At 45.3% G+C, this 24,268-nt stretch overlaps 1 protein-coding gene across 1 annotated transcript in view; it reads left to right on the forward strand.

Moving 5' to 3' along the window:
• The window catches only part of LOC135546459 (membrane-associated phosphatidylinositol transfer protein 3-like), a 156,586-nt gene that overhangs the window by 101,185 nt on the left and 31,133 nt on the right, over nucleotides 1-24,268 (forward strand). The window contains exons 11-12 of the mRNA XM_064974895.1: nucleotides 11,439-11,642; nucleotides 14,782-14,930. Of these exons, the coding sequence (XP_064830967.1) occupies nucleotides 11,439-11,642; nucleotides 14,782-14,930 (353 nt within the window). The remainder of the gene's footprint in view (nucleotides 1-11,438; nucleotides 11,643-14,781; nucleotides 14,931-24,268) is intronic.

Raw genomic sequence — 24,268 nt, forward strand, 5'->3', positions numbered from 1 at the left:
ACATTGACACATTGACTCTGTACCGGTACCCCCTGTATATATCCTCCACATTGACACATTGACTCTGTACCGGTACCCCCTGTATATAGCCTCCACCATTACACGTTGACTCTGTACCGGTACCCCCTGTATATATCCTCCACATTGACACATTGACTCTGTACCGGTACCCCCTGTATATAGCCTCCACCATTACACGTTGACTCTGTACCGGTACTCCCTGTATATAGCCTCCACATTGATACGTTGACTCTGTACCGGTACCCCCTGTATATAGCCTCCACATTGACACATTGACTCTGTACCGGTACCCCCTGTATATATCCTCCACATTGACACATTGACTCTGTACCGGTACCCCCTGTATATAGCCTCCACCATTACACGTTGACTCTGTACCGGTACCCCCTGTATATAGCCTCCACATTGACACATTGACTCTGTACCGGTACCCCCTGTATATATCCTCCACATTGACACATTGACTCTGTACCGGTACCCCCTGTATATAGCCTCCACCATTACACGTTGACTCTGTACCGGTACTCCCTGTATATAGCCTCCACATTGACACATTGACTCTGTACCGGTACCCCCTGTATATATCCTCCACATTGACACATTGACTCTGTACCGGTACCCCCTGTATATAGCCTCCACCATTACACGTTGACTCTGTACCGGTACCCCCTGTATATATCCTCCACATTGAAACATTGACTCTGTACCGGTACCCCCTGTATATAGCCTCCACCATTACACGTTGACTCTGTACCGGTACTCCCTGTATATAGCCTCCACATTGATACGTTGACTCTGTACCGGTACCCCCTGTATATAGCCTCCACATTGACACATTGACTCTGTACCGGTACCCCCTGTATATAGCCTCCACCATTACACGTTGACTCTGTACCGGTACCCCCTGTATATAGCCTCCACCATTACACGTTGACTCTGTACCGGTACCCCCTGTATATAGCCTCCACATTGACTCTGTACCGGTACCCCCTGTATATAGCCTCCACATTGATACATTGACTCTGTACCGGTACCCCCTGTATATAGCCTCCACATTGATACATTGACTCTGTACCGGTACCCCCTGTATATAGCCTCCACATTGACTCTGTACCGGTACCCCCTGTATATAGCCTCCACATTGATACATTGACTCTGTACCGGTACCCCCTGTATATAGCCTCCACATTGACTCTGTACCGGTACCCCATAGGGATATAGCCTCCACATTGATACATTGACTCTGTACCGGTACCCCCTGTATATAGCCTCCACATTGACTCTGTATCGGTACCCCCTGTATATAGCCTCCACATTGACTCTGTACCGGTACCCCCTGTATATAGCCTCCACATTGATACATTGACTCTGTACCAGTACCCCCTGTATATAGCCTCCACATTGACTCTGTACCGGTACCCCCTGTATATAGCCTCCACATTGACTCTGTACCGGTACCCCCTGTATATAGCCTCCACATTGATACATTGACTCTGTACCGGTACCCCCTGTATATAGCCTCCACATTGACTCTGTACCGGTGCCCCCTGTATATAGCCTCCACATTGACTCTGTACCGGTACTCCCTGTATATAGCCTGCACATTGACTCTGTACCGGTATAGCCTCCACATTGACTCTGTACCGGTATAGCCTCCACATTGACTCTGTACCGGTACCCCCTGTATATAGCCTCCAAATTGACTCTGTACCGGTACCCCATGTATATAGCCTCCACATTGACTCTGTACCGGTACCCCCTGTATATAGCCTCCACATTGACTCTGTACCGGTATAGCCTCCACATTGACTCTGTACCGGTACCCCCTGTATATTGCCTCCACATTGACTCTGTACTGGTACCCCCTGTATATAGCCTCCACATTGACTCTGTACCGGTACCCCCTGTATATAGCCTCCACATTGACTCTGTACCGGTACCCCCTGTATATAGCCTCCACATTGACTCTGTACCGGTACCCCCTGTATATAGCCTCCACATTGACTCTGTACCGGTACTCCCTGTATATAGCCTCCACATTGACTCTGTACCGGTACCCCCTGTATATAGCCTCCACATTGACTCTGTACCGGTATAGCCTCCACATTGACACATTGACTCTGTACCGGTACCCCCTGTATATAGCCTCCACATTGACTCTGTACCGGTACCCCCTGTATATAGCCTCCACATTGACTCTGTACTGGTACCCCCTGTATATAGCCTCCACATTGACTCTGTACCGGTGCCCCCTTTATATAGCCTCCACATTGACTCTGTACCGGTACCCCCTGTATATAGCCTCCACATTGACTCTGTACCGGTGCCCCTGTATATAGCCTCCACATTGACTCTGTACCGGTACTCCCTGTATATAGCCTCCACATTGACTCTGTACCGGTACCCCCTGTATATAGCCTCCACATTGACTCTGTACCGGTACTCCCTGTATATAGCTTCCACATTGACTCTGTACCGGTACCCCCTGTATATAGCCTCCACATTGACTCTGTACCGGTATAGCCTCCACATTGACACATTGACTCTGTACCGGTACCTCCTGTATATAGCCTCCACATTGACTCTGTACCAGTACCCCCTGTATATAGCCTCCACATTGACTCTGTACCGGTACTCCCTGTATATAGCCTCCACATTGACTCTGTACCGGTACCCCCTGTATATAGCCTCCACATTGACTCTGTACCGGTATAGCCTCCACATTGACACATTGACTCTGTACCGGTACCCCCTGTATATAGCCTCCACATTGACACATTGACTCTGTACCAGATACCCCTGTATATAGCCTCCACATTGACTCTGTACCAGTACCCCCTGTATATAGCCTCCACATTGACACATTGACTCTGTACCGGTACCCCCTGTATATAGCCTCCACATTGACTCTGTACCGGTATAGCCTCCACATTGACTCTGTACCGGTAACCCCTGTATATAGCCTCCACATTGACACATTGACTCTGTACCAGTAACCCCTGTATATAGCCTCCACATTGACTCTGTACCAGTATAGCCTCCACATTGACTCTGTACCGGTAACCCCTGTATATAGTCTCCACATTGACTCTGTACCAGTACCCCCTGTATATAGCCTCCACATTGACTCTGTACCGGTATAGCCTCCACATTGACTCTGTACCGGTACCCCCTGTATATAGCCTCCACATTGACTCTGTACCGGTACCCCCTGTATATAGCCTCCACATTGACTCTGTACCGGTACCCCCTGTATATAGCCTCCACATTGACTCTGTACCAGTACTCCCTGTATATAGCCTCCACATTGACACATTGACTCTGTACCGGTGCCCCCTGTATATAGCCTCCACATTGACTCTGTACCGGTGCCCCCTGTATATAGCCTCCACATTGACTCTGTACCGGTACTCCCTGTATATAGCCTCCACATTGACTCTGTACCGGTACCCCCTGTATATAGCCTCCACATTGACTCTGTACCGGTATAGCCTCCACATTGACACATTGACTCTGTACCGGTACCCCCTGTATATAGCCTCCACATTGACTCTGTACCGGTACCCCCTGTATATAGCCTCCACATTGACTCTGTACTGGTACCCCTGTATATAGCCTCCACATTGACTCTGTACCGGTGCCCCCTTTATATAGCCTCCACATTGACTCTGTACCGGTACCCCCTGTATATAGCCTCCACATTGACTCTGTACCGGTGCCCCTGTATATAGCCTCCACATTGACTCTGTACCGGTACTCCCTGTATATAGCCTCCACATTGACTCTGTACCGGTACCCCCTGTATATAGCCTCCACATTGACTCTGTACCGGTACTCCCTGTATATAGCTTCCACATTGACTCTGTACCGGTACCCCCTGTATATAGCCTCCACATTGACTCTGTACCGGTATAGCCTCCACATTGACACATTGACTCTGTACCGGTACCTCCTGTATATAGCCTCCACATTGACTCTGTACCGGTACCCCCTGTATATAGCCTCCACATTGACTCTGTACCGGTACCCCTGTATATAGCCTCCACATTGACTCTGTACCAGTACTCCCTGTATATAGCCTCCACATTGACACATTGACTCTGTACCGGTGCCCCCTGTATATAGCCTCCACATTGACTCTGTACCGGTGCCCCCTGTATATAGCCTCCACATTGACTCTGTACCGGTACTCCCTGTATATAGCCTCCACATTGACTCTGTACCGGTACCCCCTGTATATAGCCTCCACATTGACTCTGTACCGGTATAGCCTCCACATTGACACATTGACTCTGTACCGGTACCCCCTGTATATAGCCTCCACATTGACTCTGTACCGGTACCCCCTGTATATAGCCTCCACATTGACTCTGTACTGGTACCCCCTGTATATAGCCTCCACATTGACTCTGTACCGGTGCCCCCTTTATATAGCCTCCACATTGACTCTGTACCGGTACCCCCTGTATATAGCCTCCACATTGACTCTGTACCGGTGCCCCCTGTATATAGCCTCCACATTGACTCTGTACCGGTACTCCCTGTATATAGCCTCCACATTGACTCTGTACCGGTACCCCCTGTATATAGCCTCCACATTGACTCTGTACCGGTACTCCCTGTATATAGCTTCCACATTGACTCTGTACCGGTACCCCCTGTATATAGCCTCCACATTGACTCTGTACCGGTATAGCCTCCACATTGACACATTGACTCTGTACCGGTACCTCCTGTATATAGCCTCCACATTGACTCTGTACCGGTACCCCCTGTATATAGCCTCCACATTGACTCTGTACCGGTGCCCCCTGTATATAGCCTCCACATTGACTCTGTACCGGTACTCCCTGTATATAGCCTCCACATTGACTCTGTACCGGTATAGCCTCCACATTGACACATTGACTCTGTACCGGTACCTCCTGTATATAGCCTCCACATTGACTCTGTACCGGTACCCCCTGTATATAGCCTCCACATTGACTCTGTACCGGTACCCCCTGTATATAGCCTCCACATTGACTCTGTACCAGTACTCCCTGTATATAGCCTCCACATTGACACATTGACTCTGTACCGGTGCCCCCTGTATATAGCCTCCACATTGACTCTGTACCGGTGCCCCCTGTATATAGCCTCCACATTGACTCTGTACCGGTACTCCCTGTATATAGCCTCCACATTGACTCTGTACCGGTACCCCCTGTATATAGCCTCCACATTGACTCTGTACCGGTATAGCCTCCACATTGACACATTGACTCTGTACCGGTACCCCCTGTATATAGCCTCCACATTGACTCTGTACCGGTACCCCTGTATATAGCCTCCACATTGACTCTGTACTGGTACCCCCTGTATATAGCCTCCACATTGACTCTGTACCGGTGCCCCTTTATATAGCCTCCACATTGACTCTGTACCGGTACCCCCTGTATATAGCCTCCACATTGACTCTGTACCGGTGCCCCCTGTATATAGCCTCCACATTGACTCTGTACCGGTACTCCCTGTATATAGCCTCCACATTGACTCTGTATCGGTACCCCCTGTATATAGCCTCCACATTGACTCTGTACCGGTACTCCCTGTATATAGCTTCCACATTGACTCTGTACCGGTACCCCCTGTATATAGCCTCCACATTGACTCTGTACCGGTATAGCCTCCACATTGACACATTGACTCTGTACCGGTACCTCCTGTATATAGCCTCCACATTGACTCTGTACCGGTACCCCCTGTATATAGCCTCCACATTGACTCTGTACCGGTGCCCCCTGTATATAGCCTCCACATTGACTCTGTACCGGTACTCCCTGTATATAGCCTCCACATTGACTCTGTACCGGTATAGCCTCCACATTGACACATTGACTCTGTACCGGTACCCCCTGTATATAGCCTCCACATTGACTCTGTACCGGTATAGCCTCCACATTGACACATTGACTCTGTACCGGTGCCCCCTGTATATAGCCTCCACCTTGACTCTGTACCGGTACCCCCTGTGTATAGCCTCCACATTGACTCTGTACCGGTATAGCCTCCACATTGACACATTGACTCTGTACCGGTGCCCCCTGTATATAGCCTCCACATTGACTCTGTACCGGTACCCCCTGTATATAGCCTCCACTTTGACTCTGTACCGGTACTCCCTGTATATAGCCTCCACATTGACTCTGTACCGGTACCCCCTGTATATAGCCTCCACATTGACTCTGTACCGGTATAGCCTCCACATTGACACATTGACTCTGTACCGGTACCCCCTGTATATAGCCTCCACATTGACTCTGTACCAGTACCCGCGTATATAGCCTCCACATTGACTCTGTACCGGTATAGCCTCCACATTGACACATTGACTCTGTAGCGGTGCCCCCTGTATATAGCCTCCACATTGACTCTGTACCGGTAACCCCTGTATATAGCCTCCACATTGACTCTGTACCGGTACTCCCTGTATATAGCCTCCACATTGACTCTGTACCGGTACCCCCTGTATATAGCCTCCACATTGACTCTGTACCGGTACCCCCTGTATATAGCCTCCGCATTGACTCTGTACCAGTACTCCCTGTATATAGCCTCCACATTGACTCTGTACCGGTATAGCCTCCACATTGACTCTGTACCGGTACCCCCTGTATATAGCCTCCACATTGACTCTGTACCAGTTCTCCCTGTATATAGCCTCCACATTGACTCTGTACCGGTATAGCCTCCACATTGACTCTGTACCAGTACTCCCTGTATATAGCCTCCACATTGACTCTGTACCGGTACCCCCTGTATATAGCCTCCACATTGACTCTGTACCGGTATAGCCTCCACATTGACACATTGACTCTGTACCGGTACCCCCTGTATATAGCCTCCACATTGACTCTGTACCGGTATAGCCTCCACATTGACACATTGACTCTGTACCGGTGCCCCCTGTATATAGCCTCCACATTGACTCTGTACCGGTACCTCCTGTATATAGCCTCCACATTGACTCTGTACCGGTATAGCCTCCACATTGACACATTGACTCTGTACCGGTGCCCCCTGTATATAGCCTCCACATTGACTCTGTACCGGTACCCCTGTATATAGCCTCCACTTTGACTCTGTACCGGTACTCCCTGTATATAGCCTCCACATTGACTCTGTACCGGTACCCCCTGTATATAGCCTCCACATTGACTCTGTACCGGTATAGCCTCCACATTGACACATTGACTCTGTACCGGTACCCCCTGTATATAGCCTCCACATTGACTCTGTACCGGTGCCCCCTGTATATAGCCTCCACATTGACTCTGTACCGGTATAGCCTCCACATTGACACATTGACTCTGTACCGGTGCCCCCTGTATATAGCCTCCACATTGACTCTGTACCGGTAACCCCTGTATATAGCCTCCACATTGACTCTGTACCGGTACTCCCTGTATATAGCCTCCACATTGACTCTGTACCGGTACCCCCTGTATATAGCCTCCACATTGACTCTGTACCGGTACCCCCTGTATATAGCCTCCGCATTGACTCTGTACCAGTACTCCCTGTATATAGCCTCCACATTGACTCTGTACCGGTATAGCCTCCACATTGACTCTGTACCGGTACCCCCTGTATATAGCCTCCACATTGACTCTGTACCAGTTCTCCCTGTATATAGCCTCCACATTGACTCTGTACCGGTATAGCCTCCACATTGACTCTGTACCAGTACTCCCTGTATATAGCCTCCACATTGACTCTGTACCGGTAACCCCTGTATATAGCCTCCACATTGACACATTGACTCTGTACCAGTACCCCCTGTATATAGCCTCCACATTGAGTCTGTACCGGTAACCCCTGTATATAGCCTCCACATTGACACATTGACTCTGTACCAGTACCCCCTGTTTATAGCCTCCACATTGACACATTGACTCTGTACCAGATACCCCTGTATATAGCCTCCACATTGACTCTGTACCAGTACCCCCTGTATATAGCCTCCACATTGACACATTGACTCTGTACCGGTACCCCCTGTATATAGCCTCCACATTGACTCTGTACCGGTATAGCCTCCACATTGACTCTGTACCGGTAACCCCTGTATATAGCCTCCACATTGACACATTGACTCTGTACCAGTAACCCCTGTATATAGCCTCCACATTGACTCTGTACCGGTATAGCCTCCACATTGACACATTGACTCTGTACCGGTAACCCCTGTATATAGCCTCCACATTGACACATTGACTCTGTACCAGTAACCCCTGTATATAGCCTCCACATTGACTCTGTACCGGTATAGCCTCCACATTGACTCTGTACCGGTAACCCCTGTATATAGTCTCCACATTGACTCTGTACCAGTACCCCCTGTATATAGCCTCCACATTGACTCTGTACCGGTATAGCCTCCACATTGACTCTGTACCGGTACCCCCTGTATATAGCCTCCACATTGACTCTGTACCGGTACCCCCTGTATATAGCCTCCACATTGACTCTGTACCGGTACCCCCTGTATATAGCCTCCACATTGACTCTGTACCAGTACTCCCTGTATATAGCCTCCACATTGACACATTGACTCTGTACCGGTGCCCCCTGTATATAGCCTCCACATTGACTCTGTACCGGTGCCCCCTGTATATAGCCTCCACATTGACTCTGTACCAGTACTCCCTGTATATAGCCTCCACATTGACACATTGACTCTGTACCGGTGCCACCTGTATATAGCCTCCACATTGACTCTGTACTAGTACCCCCTGTATATAGCCTCCACATTGACACATTGACTCTGTACCGGTACCCCCTGTATATAGCCTCCACATTGACACATTGACTCTGTACCGGTATAGCCTCCACATTGACTCTGTACCGGTACCCCCTGTATATAGCCTCCACATTGACACATTGACTCTGTACCGGTATAGCCTCCACATTGACTCTGTACCAGTACTCCCTGTATATAGCCTCCACATTGACTCTGTACCGGTATAGCCTCCACATTGACTCTGTACCGGTACTCCCTGTATATAGCCTCCACATTGACTCTGTACCGGTACCCCCTGTATATAGCCTCCACATTGACTCTGCACCAGTACTCCCTGTATATAGCCTCCACATTGACTCTGTACCAGTACTCCCTGTATATAGCCTCCACATTGACTCTGTACCAGTACCCCCTGTATATAGCCTCCACATTGACTCTGTACCAGTACTCCCTGTATATAGCCTCCACATTGACTCTGTACCAGTACCCCCTGTATATAGCCTCCACATTGACACATTGACTCTGTACCAGTACCCCCTGTATATAGCCCCGCTATTGTTATTTACCGCTGCTCTTTAATTATTTGTTTTTCTTACCTCTTACTTTACATTTTTTTAGGTATTGTCTTAAAACTGCATCTTTGGTTTAGGGCTTGTAAGTAAGTATTTCACTATAAGGTCTACACCTGTTGTATTCGGCGCATGTGACAAATAAAATGTGATTTGATTTGATCATACACACACAGACCTGCCCTTAAATATGCCTGTGCTTAATGGAACGTTCTCCAGGCAGACACTCAGACTGTCTGTTCCTTTCAGAGTCAATGTTAAATGTAATGAGATAGATTCCCATGCTATACTGCAAGAGCCTTGCATGTAACTGAGACAGAGGACAGACCGACAACAGTCTCCATCACAAATGGGACTCTATTCCCGACAGTGCACTTCTTTTGAAAAGGGCCGTGGTCAAAAGTAGTACACTATATAGAGAATAGGGTGCCACTTGGGACTCACCCCGAAGGATATTGGATATTGTTATTGGGTTGCTTTTATGGATATCGATATGTCAAGGCTTTTCTTTTCTTTTTTTACACTTAATTCACTCGCTTTGTCCTTCCCCTCCCTCTTTCCCTCTACAGTACAGTACACCATAGCATACTTGTTACAGAAGGCTGGTGATAATGTTTCCAGAGCTGGAGAATTGATTGGAACAATGTGGATGCACTCATATAACCTATACTGCAGATAGCTTTTACTACAGCCTTTCATTACAATAGACAACAACCCTGTACTGTAACCATGCCAACCATACCTGAGCCCTCGTTATGCTGCTGCCAGAGACAGAGAGTATATTGTCAAGCTATTACAGACATATAAAATGGAAAGGATGTAGAAGAAAATGCTAAAATAAGGGGAAAGGAACAAATACAAGTAGAATGAACAGCTGAATTGAATTGGATGAAGAGAAAATACATTGGCCTCAACATGTCTAGGAAATGATGACACATTTCCCTTGTAGTCCATCTGTCTCTCTCTTTTCTCTTCATTGCTCTCTCTTATCTCTCTCTCTCCCTCCCACTCTCCTTCTTTATTCCAGAGAGGATCCTGTGAAGTTCAACATAAATGTATCATTGAACAGAGGAAGCAGTCATTTGTCTCTCTAAGAATTATATTATTAATGTGATCTGCTATGAGTATGTCATTCTTGTAAGGACTATCCTACAGGTCCATGTTCTCTGATACAACCATATATATCACGGGGGAAATCCAAGTTTCCTCCTTCAGTCTACGGGACATAACATACACATCCGTCCAAAAATAAAGGTGAGGAGTAACTAGGGCCATCTGGGTTGTAGTGTATTTGTCTACAGTTTCCCTCACTGACCTCTCTCTCTCAGCTCCTGGGGTTGGGTGTGTTGATTGGTCATCACCATCGGTCACAATCCCTGGATCATTACAAGCCCAACCTAATTACCTGACACTGTGTGTGTTTCCAAGGCTTTCCTCTAGCACGCACAAAACAAGCTAATACCACATACTAGCCAATTCGACCATATAACAGTATTGATTTATTATTTAAAACTTTACCCCTTTTCTCTCCCAATTTTGTGATATCAAATTGGTAATTACATTCTTGTCCCATCGCTGCAACTCCCATAAGGACTCAGGAGAGGCGAAGATCGAGAGCAATGCGTCCACCGAAAAATAACCCATCCAAGCCACACTGCTTCTTGGCACACTGCGCGCTTAACCCAGAAGCCTGCTGCACCAATGTGTCGGAGGAAACACCGTACAACTAACCACTGAAGTCAGCGTGCATGCGCCTGACCGCCACAAGTCACTAGAGCGCGATGGGACAAGGACATCACAGCCGGCCAAACCCTCCCCTAACTCGGACGATGCTGGGCCAATTGTGCGGCCTCCTCATGGGCTTCCGGTCGCGGCCGTGACGCCTCCAGCACTGAGATGCAGTGCATTAGACTGCTGTGCCACTCGGGGCGCCCATAACAGTACTGATTCACAGAAAATGTTACTAGTTAATTCTTATATAATTAAACTCTCCCTCCCTTTCACTCTTTCTACCACTCTCTCCCTCTGCCTGTCTCTCTCTCTCTGTCTCTCTCTCATTTTAGCTGACAGTATCCAAAGTCACCCAGAGGTGTTCCTGGAGGCAGAGCCCAGTCCTGGTGCCCCGACCGTGCCCCCTTCCCCTGAGACAGACAGCAGTGGACGGGGAGGAGGAGGAGGAGGAGGAGGGCGCAGAGCCAGTGTGACCAGCGTGGACAGTGAGACGTCCTTCTGCTCTGTGGGCCGGATGAGTAGCACCATCACCAACAGTGAGTGGGAGAGAGAATGTAATAGAGACAGGAGAGAGGGAGAGAGAGAAGCAGAGAGAAAGGGCAAAAGAGAGAGGACAAGAGAAAGAAAGAAAGAAAGAAAGAAAGAAAGAAAGAAAGAAAGAAAGAAAGAAAGAAAGAAAGAAAGAGAGAAAGAAAGAGAGAAAGAGAGAAAGAGAGATGGAAGCACAGAGAGAGAAAGAGAGAAAGAAGCAGAGAGAGAGGAAGAGAGAAAGAAGCAGAGAGAGAGAGAAAGAAAGAAAGAAAGAAAGAAAGAAGCATAGAGAGAGAGAAAGAAGCACAGAGAGAGAAAGAAGCACAGAGAGAAAGAAAGAAGCAGAGAGAGAGAGAAAGAAACACAGAGAGAAAATGAAGCACACAGAGAAATAAGCATAGAGAGAGAGAGAAAGAAGCACAGATAGAAAGAAGCACAGAGAGAGAAAGAAGCAGAGAGAGAAAGAAGCAGAGGGAGAGAGAAAGAAGCAGAGAGAGAGAAAGAAAGAAGCACAGAGAGAGAGAGAAAGAAGCAGAGAGAGAGAGAAAGAAAGAAGCACAGAGAGAAAGAGAAAGAAGCAGAGAGGGAGAAAGTGAGAAAGAAGCAGAGAGAGAGAGAAAGAAAGAAAGAAGCACAGAGAGAGAGAAAGAAGCACACAGAGAGAGAAAGAAAGAAGCAGAGAGAAAGAAAGAAGCAGAGAGAGAGAAAGAAGCACAGAGAGAGAGAAAGAAGCACAGAGAGAGAGAAAGAAACGCAGAGAGAAAGAAAGAAGCAGAGAGAGAGAGAAAGAAGCACAGAGAGAAAGAAAGAAGCAGAGAGAGAAAGAAACACAGAGAGAAAGAAAGAAGCAGAGAGAGAGCGAAAGAAACACAGAGAGAGAAAATGAAGCACACAGAGAAATAAGCATAGAGAGAGAGAAAGAAGCAGATAGAGAGAAAGAAAGAAGCAGAGAGAGAGAAAGAAGCAGAGAGAGAGAGAAAGAAAGAAGCACAGAGAGAGAGAGAAAGAAGCAGAGAGAGAGAGAAAGAAGCAGATAGAGAGAAAGAAAGAAGCAGAGAGAGAGAAAGAAGCAGAGAGAGAGAGAAAGAAAGAAGCACAGAGAGAGAGAGAAAGAAGCAGAGAGAGAGAGAGAGAGAAAGAAGCACACAGAGAGAGAGAGAAAGAAGCAGAGAGAGGGAGAAAAAAGCATGGAAAGAAGCACAGAGAGAAAGAAAGAATCACAGAGAGAGATAAAGAAGCACAGAGAGAAAGAAAGAAGCACAGAGAGAGAGAAAGAAGCCCAGAGAAAGAGAAAGAAGCACAGAGAGAGAAAGAAGCAGAGAGAGAGAAAGAAGCACAGAGAGAGAGAAAGAAGCACAGAGAGAAAGAAAGAAGCAGAGGGAGAGAAAGAAGCACATAGAGAGAGAAAGAAAGAAAGAATAACAGAGAGAGAAAGAAAGAATCACAGAGAGAGAGAAAGAAAGAAAGAAGCACAGAGAGAGAGAAAGAAGCACAGAGAGAGATAAAGAAGCACAGAGAAAGAAAGAAGCAGAGAGAGAAAGAAGCACAGAGAGAGAGAAAGAAGCAGAGAGAGAGAAAGAAACACAGAGAGAGAGAAAGAAAGAAGCAGAGAGAGAGAAAGAAAGAAAGAAGCACAGAGAGAGAGAAAGAAAGAAAGAATCACAGAGAGAGAGAAAGAAAGAACGAATCACAGACAGAGAGAAAGAAGCACAGAAAGAAAGAAAGAATCACAGAGAGAGAGAAAGAAGCACAGAGAGAGAGAAAGAAGCAGAGAGAGAGAAAGAAAGAAAGAATCACAGAGAGAGAGAAAGAAAGAAAGAAGCACAGAGAGAGAGAAAGAAGCACAGAGAGAGATAAAGAAGCACAGAGAAAGAAAGAAGCAGAGAGAGAAAGAAGCACAGAGAGAGAAAGAAGCAGAGAGAGAAAGAAACAGAGAGAGAAAGAAAGAAGCAGAGAGAGAGAAAGAAAGAAAGAAGCACAGAGAGAGAGAAAGAAAGAAAGAATCACAGAGAGAGAGAAAGAAAGAACGAATCACAGACAGAGAGAAAGAAGCACAGAAAGAAAGAAAGAATCACAGAGAGAGAGAAAGAAGCACAGAGAGAGAGAAAGAAGCAGAGAGAGAGAAAGAAGCACAGAGAGAGAGAAAGAAAGAAGCAGAGAGAAAGAAAGAAGCAGTTGAGAGAGAGAAAGAAGCTCAGAGCGAGAGAAAGAAGCACAGAGAGAAAGAAAGAAGCAGAGAGAGAGAAAGAAACACAGAGAGAGAGAATGAAGCATACAGAGAAATAAGCATAGAGAGAGAGAAAGAATCAGAGAGAGAGAAAGAAAGAAGCAGAGAGAGAGAAAGAAGCAGAGAGAGAGAAAGAAAGAAGCGCAGAGAGAGAGAGAGAAAGAAGCACAGAGAGAGAAAGAAGCACAGAGAGAAAGAAAGAAGCAGAGAGAGAGAGAAAGAAGCATAGAAAGAAGCACAGAGAGAAGGAATCACAGAGAGAGAAAGAAAGAAGCAGAGAGAGAAAGAAGCACAGAGAGAGAGAAAGAAGCACAGAGAGAGAGAAAGAAACACAGAGAGAGAGAAAGAAAGCAGAGAGAAAGAAAAAAGCAGAGAGAGAGAGAAAGAAAGAAAGAAAGAAGCACAGAGAAAGAGAGAGAAAGAAATAAAGAAAGAATCACAGAGAAAGAAAGAAAGAATCACAGAGAGAGAAAAAAGCACAGAAAGAAAGAAAGAATCACAGAGAGAGAGAAAGAAGCACAGAGAGAGAGAAAGAAGCACACAGAGAGAGAAAGAAGCAGAGAGAGAAAGAAGCAGAGAGAGAGAAAGAAAGAAGCAGAGAGAGAGAACGAAGCATAGAGAGAGAGAGAGAGAGAGGTGGAGACTGCTCATTCTATGGTGGGCACATATAGCCAGACTCAGGAGACTCAGGAGATCCAACTGTGCCTCTCCAGATTAACCTACTTCTATTGCTAATACTGTGGTGCCTAAAAGACCAGATGAATAATACCATTAGTATCCACAAAACACTTCAAATAACTCCAAGAAACCCTTATTATCTTGATATTCCTGTGTTCATTCTCTCCCTTCTGTGTGTTTCTCTCTCTCTGTGTGTGTGCGTTCGTGTGTGTGTTTGTGCGCATGCATATGTGCCTCAGTTTCCAGTAGCTGGTGGGGCTCTAAGAGGTTGGACTATGCTCTGTACTGTCCAGACGTGCTGACCTCCTTCCCCACCGTGGCACTGCCTCATCTCTTCCATGCCTCCTACTGGGAGTCCACTGATGTAGCTGCGTTTCTGCTCCGACAGGTAACACCCACCCCTCCATATGTATATGTGTGTGTTTGTGGTTCTCGTGACTATTGAGCCTAGAATTCAGATACTGTATACCAACAGTCATTATTTGTGCTGTGGATTGTGGCTGTGCGTGCCTGCATGCATACGTGTGTGTGAGGGTGTGTGTGTGTATTATGTGTATGTCGGAGGTGTGTGTGGATCTGCTCGTGATATCGTCAGACACCCGCAGAGTGAATAAAACCAGCTGGCGTATCGTGTCCAGTTAAAACCCATTCTGACCAGTGACAGCCTTTTAACATTGTCATTAGAGAGCAATGAGATACACTACATGGCTAAAAGTATGTGGACACCTGTTCGTCGAGAATCTCACTCCAAAATCATGGGCATTAATATGGAGTTGGTCCTCTGTTTGCTAATATAACAGCCTCCACTCTTCTGGGAAGGCTTTCCACTAGATGTTGGAACATTGCTGCGGAGACTTGCTTCCCATTCAGCCACAAGAGCATTAGTGAGGTCGTCCATTCGCCCAATAATGTTGGGCAATTAGGCCTGACTCGTAGTTGGCGTTCCAACATCCCAAAGGCTTTGGATGAGGTTGAGGTCAGAGCTCTGTGCAAGCCAGCTAAGTTCTTCCACACCGATCTCGACAAACCATTTCTGTATGGACCTCGCTTTGTGCACGGGGCCGACATCATAATGAAACAGGAAAGGGCCTTCCCCAAACTGTTGCCACAAATTTGGAAGCACAGAATCATATAAAATGTCATTGTATGCTGTAGCATTAAGATTTCCCTTCACTGGAACTAAGGGGCTTGAAAAACAGCCCCAGACCATTATTCATCCACCAAACTTTACAGTTGGCACTATGCATTGGGGCTGGTAGCGTTCTCCTGGCATCTGCTAAACCTAGATTCGTCCGTCGGACTGCCAGGTGGTGAAGCGTGAGTCATCACTCCAGAGAACACATTTCCACTGCTCCAGAGACAATGGCGGCGAGCATTAAACCACTCCAGCCAATGCTTGTCATGGAAACCCATTTCATGAAGCTCCTGATCGAACAGTTCTTGTGCTGACGTTGCTTCCAGAGGCAGTTTGGAACTCTGTAGTGAGTGTTGCGAACAAGGACAGACAATTTTAACGCGCCACGAGCTTCAGCAATTGGCGGTCCCATTCTGTGAGCTTGTGTGGCCTACCAATACACAGCTGAGCCGTACTTACAGTTGACCGGAGCAGCTCTAGCAGGGCAGAAAATAGACGAACTGACTTGTTGGAAAAGTGGCATCCTATGATGGTGCCACTTTGAAAGCCACTGAGCTCTTCAGGAAAGCCATTCTACTATCAAATCAAATGTTATTTGCAACATGCTTACTTACTTCCGCACCTAACCAACAATGCAGTTCAAGAAATAGAGTTAAGAAAATGTTTACTAAATAAACTTAATAAAAATAAACATTGATACCAAGTCAATGTGCTGGGGTACAGGTTAGCTGAGGTAATTTGTGCATGTAGGTAGGGGTAAAGTGACTATGCCTAAACAGTGACATGTAGGTAGGGGTAAAGTGACTATGCCTAAACGGTGACATGTAGGTAGGGGTAAAGTGACTATGCCTAAACAGTGACATGTAGGTAGGGGTAAAGTGACTATGCCTAAACAGTGACATGTAGGTAGGGGTAAAGTGACTATGCCTAAACAGTGACATGTAGGTAGGGGTAAAGTTACTATGCCTAAACAGTGACATGTAGGTAGGGGTAAAGTGACTATGCCTAAACAGTGACATGTAGGTAGGGGTAAAGTGACTATGCCTAAACAGTGACATGTAGGTAGGGGTAAAGTGACTATGCCTAAACAGTGACATGTAGGTAGGTGTAAAGTGACTATGCCTAAACGGTGACATGTAGGTAGGGGTAAAGTTACTATGCCTAAACAGTGACATGTAGGTAGGGGTAAAGTGACTATGCCTAAACAGTGACATGTAGGTAGGGGTAAAGTGACTATGCCTAAACAGTGACATGTAGGTAGGGGTAAAGTGACTATGCCTAAACAGTGACATGTAGGTAGGGGTAAAGTTACTATGCCTAAACAGTGACATGTAGGTAGGGTTAAAGTTACTATGCCTAAACAGTGACATGTAGGTAGGGGTAAAGTGACTATGCCTAAACAGTGACATGTAGGTAGGGGTAAAGTGACTATGCCTAAACAGTGACATGTAGGTAGGGGTAAAGTTACTATGCCTAAACAGTGACATGTAGGTAGGGGTAAAGTTACTATGCCTAAACAGTGACATGTAGGTAGAGGTAAAGTTACTATGCCTAAACAGTGACATGTAGGTAGGGGTAAAGTTACTATGCCTAAACAGTGACATGTAGGTAGGGGTAAAGTGACTATGCCTAAACAGTGACATGTAGGTAGGGGTAAAGTTACTATGCCTAAACAGTGACATGTAGGTAGGGGTAAAGTGACTATGCCTAAACAGTGACATGTAGGTAGGGGTAAAGTTACTATGCCTAAACAGTGACATGTAGGTAGAGGTAAAGTTACTATGCCTAAACAGTGACATGTAGGTAGGGGTAAAGTGACTATGCCTAAACAGTGACACGTAGGTAGAGGTAAAGTGACTATGCCTAAACAGTGACATGTAGGTAGGGGTAAAGTGACTATGCCTAAACAGTGACATGTAGGTAGGGGTAAAGTGACTATGCCTAAACAGTGACATGTAGGTAGGTGTAAAGTTACTATGCCTAAACAGTGACATGTAGGTAGGGGTAAAGTGACTATGCCTAAACAGTGACATGTAGGTAGGGGTAAAGTTACTATGCCTAAACAGTGACATGTAGGTAGGGGTAAAGTGACTATGCCTAAACAGTGACATGTAGGTAGGGGTAAAGTTACTATGCCTAAACAGTGACATGTAGGTAGGGGTAAAGTTACTATGCCTAAACAGTGACATGTAGGTAGAGGTAAAGTTACTATGCCTAAACAGTGACATGTAGGTAGGGGTAAAGTTACTATGCCTAAACGGTGACATGTAGGTAGGGGTAAAGTTACTATGCCTAAACAGTGACATGTAGGTAGGGGTAAAGTTACTATGCCTAAACAGTGACATGTAGGTAGGGGTAAAGTTACTATGCCTAAACAGTGACATGTAGGTAGAGGTAAAGTTACTATGCCTAAACAGTGACATGTAGGTAGAGGTAAAGTTACTATGCCTAAACAGTGACATGTAGGTAGGGGTAAAGTTACTATGCCTAAACGGTGACATGTAGGTAGGGGTAAAGTGACTATGCCTAAACGGTGACATGTAGGTAGGGGTAAAGTTACTATGCCTAAACAGTGACATGTAGGTAGGGGTAAAGTTACTATGCCTAAACAGTGACATGTAGGTAGGGGTAAAGTTACTATGCCTAAACAGTGACATGTAGGTAGGGGTAAAGTTACTATGCCTAAACGGTGACATGTAGGTAGGGGTAAAGTTACTATGCCTAAACAGTGACATGTAGGTAGGGGTAAAGTTACTATACCTAAACAGTGACATGTAGGTAGGGGTAAAGTTACTATGCCTAAACAGTGACATGTAGGTAGGGGTAAAGTTACTATGCCTAAACAGTGACATGTAGGTAGGGGTAAAGTTACTATGCCTAAACAGTGACATGTAGGTAGAGGTAAAGTTACTATGCCTAAACAGTGACATGTAGGTAGGTGTAAAGTGACTATGCCTAAACAGTGACATGTAGGTAGGGGTAAAGTGACTATGCCTAAACAGTGACATGTAGGTAGGGGTAAAGTTACTATGCCTAAACAGTGACATGTAGGTAGGGTTAAAGTTACTATGCCTAAACAGTGACATGTAGGTAGGGGTAAAGTTACTATGCCTAAACAGTGACATGTAGGTAGGGGTAAAGTGACTATGCCTAAACAGTGACATGTAGGTAGGGGTAAAGTTACTATGCCTAAACAGTGACATGTAGGTAGGGGTAAAGTTACTATGCCTAAACAGTGACATGTAGGTAGAGGTAAAGTTACTATGCCTAAACAGTGACATGTAGGTAGGGGTAAAGTTACTATGCCTAAACAGTGACATGTAGGTAGGGGTAAAGTTACTATGCCTAAACAGTGACATGTAGGTAGAGGTAAAGTTACTATGCCTAAACAGTGACATGTAGGTAGGTGTAAAGTTACTATGCCTAAACAGTGACATGTAGGTAGGGGTAAAGTGACTATGCCTAAACAGTGACATGTAGGTAGGGGTAAAGTGACTATGCCTAAACAGTGACATGTAGGTAGAGGTAAAGTGACTATGCCTAAACAGTGACATGTAGGTAGGGGTAAAGTGACTATGCCTAAGCAGTGACATGTAGGTAGGGGTAAAGTTACTATGCCTAAACAGTGACATGTAGGTAGGGGTAAAGTGACTATGCCTAAACAGTGACATGTAGGTAGGGGTAAAGTTACTATGCCTAAACAGTGACATGTAGGTAGAGGTAAAGTTACTATGCCTAAACAGTGACATGTAGGTAGGGGTAAAGTGACTATGCCTAAACAGTGACATGTAGGTAGAGGTAAAGTGACTATGCCTAAACAGTGACATGTAGGTAGGGGTAAAGTGACTATGCCTAAACAGTGACATGTAGGTAGGGGTAAAGTGACTATGCCTAAACAGTGACATGTAGGTAGGTGTAAAGTTACTATGCCTAAACAGTGACATGTAGGTAGGGGTAAAGTGACTGCCTAAACAGTGACATGTAGGTAGGGGTAAAGTTACTATGCCTAAACAGTGACATGTAGGTAGGGGTAAAGTGACTATGCCTAAACAGTGACATGTAGGTAGGGGTAAAGTTACTATGCCTAAACAGTGACATGTAGGTAGGGGTAAAGTTACTATGCCTAAACAGTGACATGTAGGTAGAGGTAAAGTTACTATGCCTAAACAGTGACATGTAGGTAGGTGTAAAGTTACTATGCCTAAACAGTGACATGTAGGTAGGGGTAAAGTGACTATGCCTAAACAGTGACATGTAGGTAGGGGTAAAGTGACTATGCCTAAACAGTGACATGTAGGTAGAGGTAAAGTGACTATGCCTAAACAGTGACATGTAGGTAGGGGTAAAGTGACTATGCCTAAGCAGTGACATGTAGGTAGGGGTAAAGTTACTATGCCTAAACAGTGACATGTAGGTAGGGGTAAAGTGACTATGCCTAAACAGTGACATGTAGGTAGGGGTAAAGTTACTATGCCTAAACAGTGACATGTAGGTAGAGGTAAAGTTACTATGCCTAAACAGTAACATGTAGGTAGGGGTAAAGTGACTATGCCTAAACAGTGACATGTAGGTAGAGGTAAAGTGACTATGCCTAAACAGTGACATGTAGGTAGGGGTAAAGTGACTATGCCTAAACAGTGACATGTAGGTAGGGGTAAAGTGACTATGCCTAAACAGTGACATGTAGGTAGGTGTAAAGTTACTATGCCTAAACAGTGACATGTAGGTAGGGGTAAAGTGACTATGCCTAAACAGTGACATGTAGGTAGGGGTAAAGTTACTATGCCTAAACAGTGACATGTAGGTAGGGGTAAAGTGACTATGCCTAAACAGTGACATGTAGGTAGGGGTAAAGTTACTATGCCTAAACAGTGACATGTAGGTAGGGGTAAAGTTACTATGCCTAAACAGTGACATGTAGGTAGAGGTAAAGTTACTATGCCTAAACAGTGACATGTAGGTAGGGGTAAAGTTACTATGCCTAAACGGTGACATGTAGGTAGGGGTAAAGTTACTATGCCTAAACAGTGACATGTAGGTAGGGGTAAAGTTACTATGCCTAAACAGTGACATGTAGGTAGGGGTAAAGTTACTATGCCTAAACGGTGACATGTAGGTAGGGGTAAAGTTACTATGCCTAAACAGTGACATGTAGGTAGGGGTAAAGTTACTATACCTAAACAGTGACATGTAGGTAGGGGTAAAGTTACTATGCCTAAACAGTGACATGTAGGTAGGGGTAAAGTTACTATGCCTAAACAGTGACATGTAGGTAGGGGTAAAGTTACTATGCCTAAACAGTGACATGTAGGTAGAGGTAAAGTTACTATGCCTAAACAGTGACATGTAGGTAGGTGTAAAGTTACTATGCCTAAACAGTGACATGTAGGTAGGGGTAAAGTGACTATGCCTAAACAGTGACATGTAGGTAGGGGTAAAGTGACTATGCCTAAACAGTGACATGTAGGTAGAGGTAAAGTGACTATGCCTAAACAGTGACATGTAGGTAGGGGTAAAGTGACTATGCCTAAACAGTGACATGTAGGTAGGGGTAAAGTTACTATGCCTAAACAGTGACATGTAGGTAGGGGTAAAGTGACTATGCCTAAACAGTGACATGTAGGTAGGGGTAAAGTTACTATGCCTAAACAGTGACATGTAGGTAGGGGTAAAGTGACTATGCCTAAACAGTGACATGTAGGTAGGGGTAAAGTGACTATGCCTAAACAGTGACATGTAGGTAGAGGTAAAGTTACTATGCCTAAACAGTGACATGTAGGTAGAGGTAAAGTTACTATGCCTAAACAGTGACATGTAGGTAGGGGTAAAGTGACTATGCCTAAACAGTGACATGTAGGTAGAGGTAAAGTGACTATGCCTAAACAGTGACATGTAGGTAGGGGTAAAGTGACTATGCCTAAACAGTGACATGTAGGTAGGGGTAAAGTTACTATGCCTAAACAGTGACATGTAGGTAGGGGTAAAGTGACTATGCCTAAACAGTGACATGTAGGTAGGGGTAAAGTTACTATGCCTAAACAGTGACATGTAGGTAGGGGTAAAGTGACTATGCCTAAACAGTGACATGTAGGTAGGGGTAAAGTTACTATGCCTAAACAGTGACATGTAGGTAGAGGTAAAGTTACTATGCCTAAACGGTGACATGTAGGTAGGGGTAAAGTGACTATGCCTAAACAGTGACATGTAGGTAGGTGTAAAGTGACTATGCCTAAACAGTGACATGTAGGTAGGGGTAAAGTGACTATGCCTAAACAGTGACATGTAGGTAGGGGTAAAGTTACTATGCCTAAACGGTGACATGTAGGTAGGGGTAAAGTTACTATGCCTAAACAGTGACATGTAGGTAGGTGTAAAGTGACTATGCCTAAACAGTGACATGTAGGTAGGGGTAAAGTTACTATGCCTAAACAGTGACATGTAGGTAGGGGTAAAGTGACTATGCCTAAACAGTGACATGTAGGTAGGGGTAAAGTTACTATGCCTAAACAGTGACATGTAGGTAGGGGTAAAGTTACTATGCCTAAACAGTGACATGTAGGTAGGGGTAAAGTGACTATGCCTAAACAGTGACATGTAGGTAGGGGTAAAGTTACTATACCTAAACAGTGACATGTAGGTAGGGGTAAAGTTACTATGCCTAAACAGTGACATGTAGGTAGGGGTAAAGTGACTATGCCTAAACAGTGACATGTAGGTAGGGGTAAAGTGACTATGCCTAAAGAGTGACATGTAGGTAGGGGTAAAGTTACTATGCCTAAACAGTGACATGTAGGTAGGGGTAAAGTGACTATGCCTAAACAGTGACATGTAGGTAGGGGTAAAGTTACTATGCCTAAACAGTGACATGTAGGTAGGGGTAAAGTGACTATGCCTAAACAGTGACATGTAGGTAGGGGTAAAGTGACTATGCCTAAACAGTGACATGTAGGTAGAGGTAAAGTTACTATGCCTAAACAGTGACATGTAGGTAGGTGTAAAGTGACTATGCCTAAACAGTGACATGTAGGTAGGGGTAAAGTGACTATGCCTAAACAGTGACATGTAGGTAGGGGTAAAGTGACTATGCCTAAACAGTGACATGTAGGTAGGGGTAAAGTGACTATGCCTAAACAGTGACATGTAGGTAGGTGTAAAGTGACTATGCCTAAACAGTGACATGTAGGTAGGTGTAAAGTGACTATGCCTAAACAGTGACATGTAGGTAGGGGTAAAGTGACTATGCCTAAACAGTGACATGTAGGTAGGGGTAAAGTGACTATGCCTAAACAGTGACATGTAGGTAGGGGTAAAGTGACTATGCCTAAACAGTGACATGTAGGTAGGGGTAAAGTGACTATGCCTAAACAGTGACATGTAGGTAGGGGTAAAGTTACTATGCCTAAACGGTGACATGTAGGTAGGGGTAAAGTGACTATGCCTAAACAGTGACATGTAGGTAGAGGTAAAGTTACTATGCCTAAACAGTGACATGTAGGTAGGGTTAAAGTTACTATGCCTAAACAGTGACATGTAGGTAGGGGTAAAGTTACTATGCCTAAACGGTGACATGTAGGTAGGGGTAAAGTTACTATGCCTAAACGGTGACATGTAGGTAGGGGTAAAGTTACTATGCCTAAACAGTGACATGTAGGTAGAGGTAAAGTTACTATGCCTAAACAGTGACATGTAGGTAGGGGTAAAGTTACTATGCCTAAACAGTGACATGTAGGTAGGTGTAAAGTGACTATGCCTAAACAGTGACATGTAGGTAGGGGTAAAGTGACTATGCCTAAACAGTGACATGTAGGTAGGGGTAAAGTGACTATGCCTAAACGGTGACATGTAGGTAGAGGTAAAGTTACTATGCTTAAACAGTGACATGTAGGTAGGGGTAAAGTTACTATGCCTAAACAGTGACATGTAGGTAGAGGTAAAGTTACTATGCCTAAACAGTGACATGTAGGTAGGGGTAAAGTGACTATGCCTAAACAGTGACATGTAGGTAGGGGTAAAGTGACTATGCCTAAACAGTGACATGTAGGTAGGGGTAAAGTGACTATGCCTAAACGGTGACATGTAGGTAGGGGTAAAGTTACTATGCCTAAACAGTGACATGTAGGTAGGGGTAAAGTGACTATGCCTAAACAGTGACATGTAGGTAGGGGTAAAGTGACTATGCCTAAACAGTGACATGTAGGTAGGGGTAAAGTGACTATGCCTAAACAGTGACATGTAGGTAGGGGTAAAGTTACTATGCCTAAACAGTGACATGTAGGTAGGGTTAAAGTTACTATGCCTAAACAGTGACATGTAGGTAGGGGTAAAGTTACTATGCCTAAACAGTGACATGTAGGTAGGGGTAAAGTGACTATGCCTAAACAGTGACATGTAGGTAGGGGTAAAGTGACTATGCCTAAACAGTGACATGTAGGTAGGGGTAAAGTGACTATGCCTAAACAGTGACATGTAGGTAGGGGTAAAGTTACTATGCCTAACCGTGACATGTAGGTAGGGGTAAAGTTACTATGCCTAAACGGTGACATGTAGGTAGAGGTAAAGTTACTATGCCTAAACAGTGACATGTAGGTAGG

This window comes from Oncorhynchus masou, chromosome 9 (genome assembly GCF_036934945.1).
Source record: "Oncorhynchus masou masou isolate Uvic2021 chromosome 9, UVic_Omas_1.1, whole genome shotgun sequence".
NCBI classification, from domain to species: Eukaryota; Metazoa; Chordata; class Actinopteri; order Salmoniformes; family Salmonidae; genus Oncorhynchus; species Oncorhynchus masou.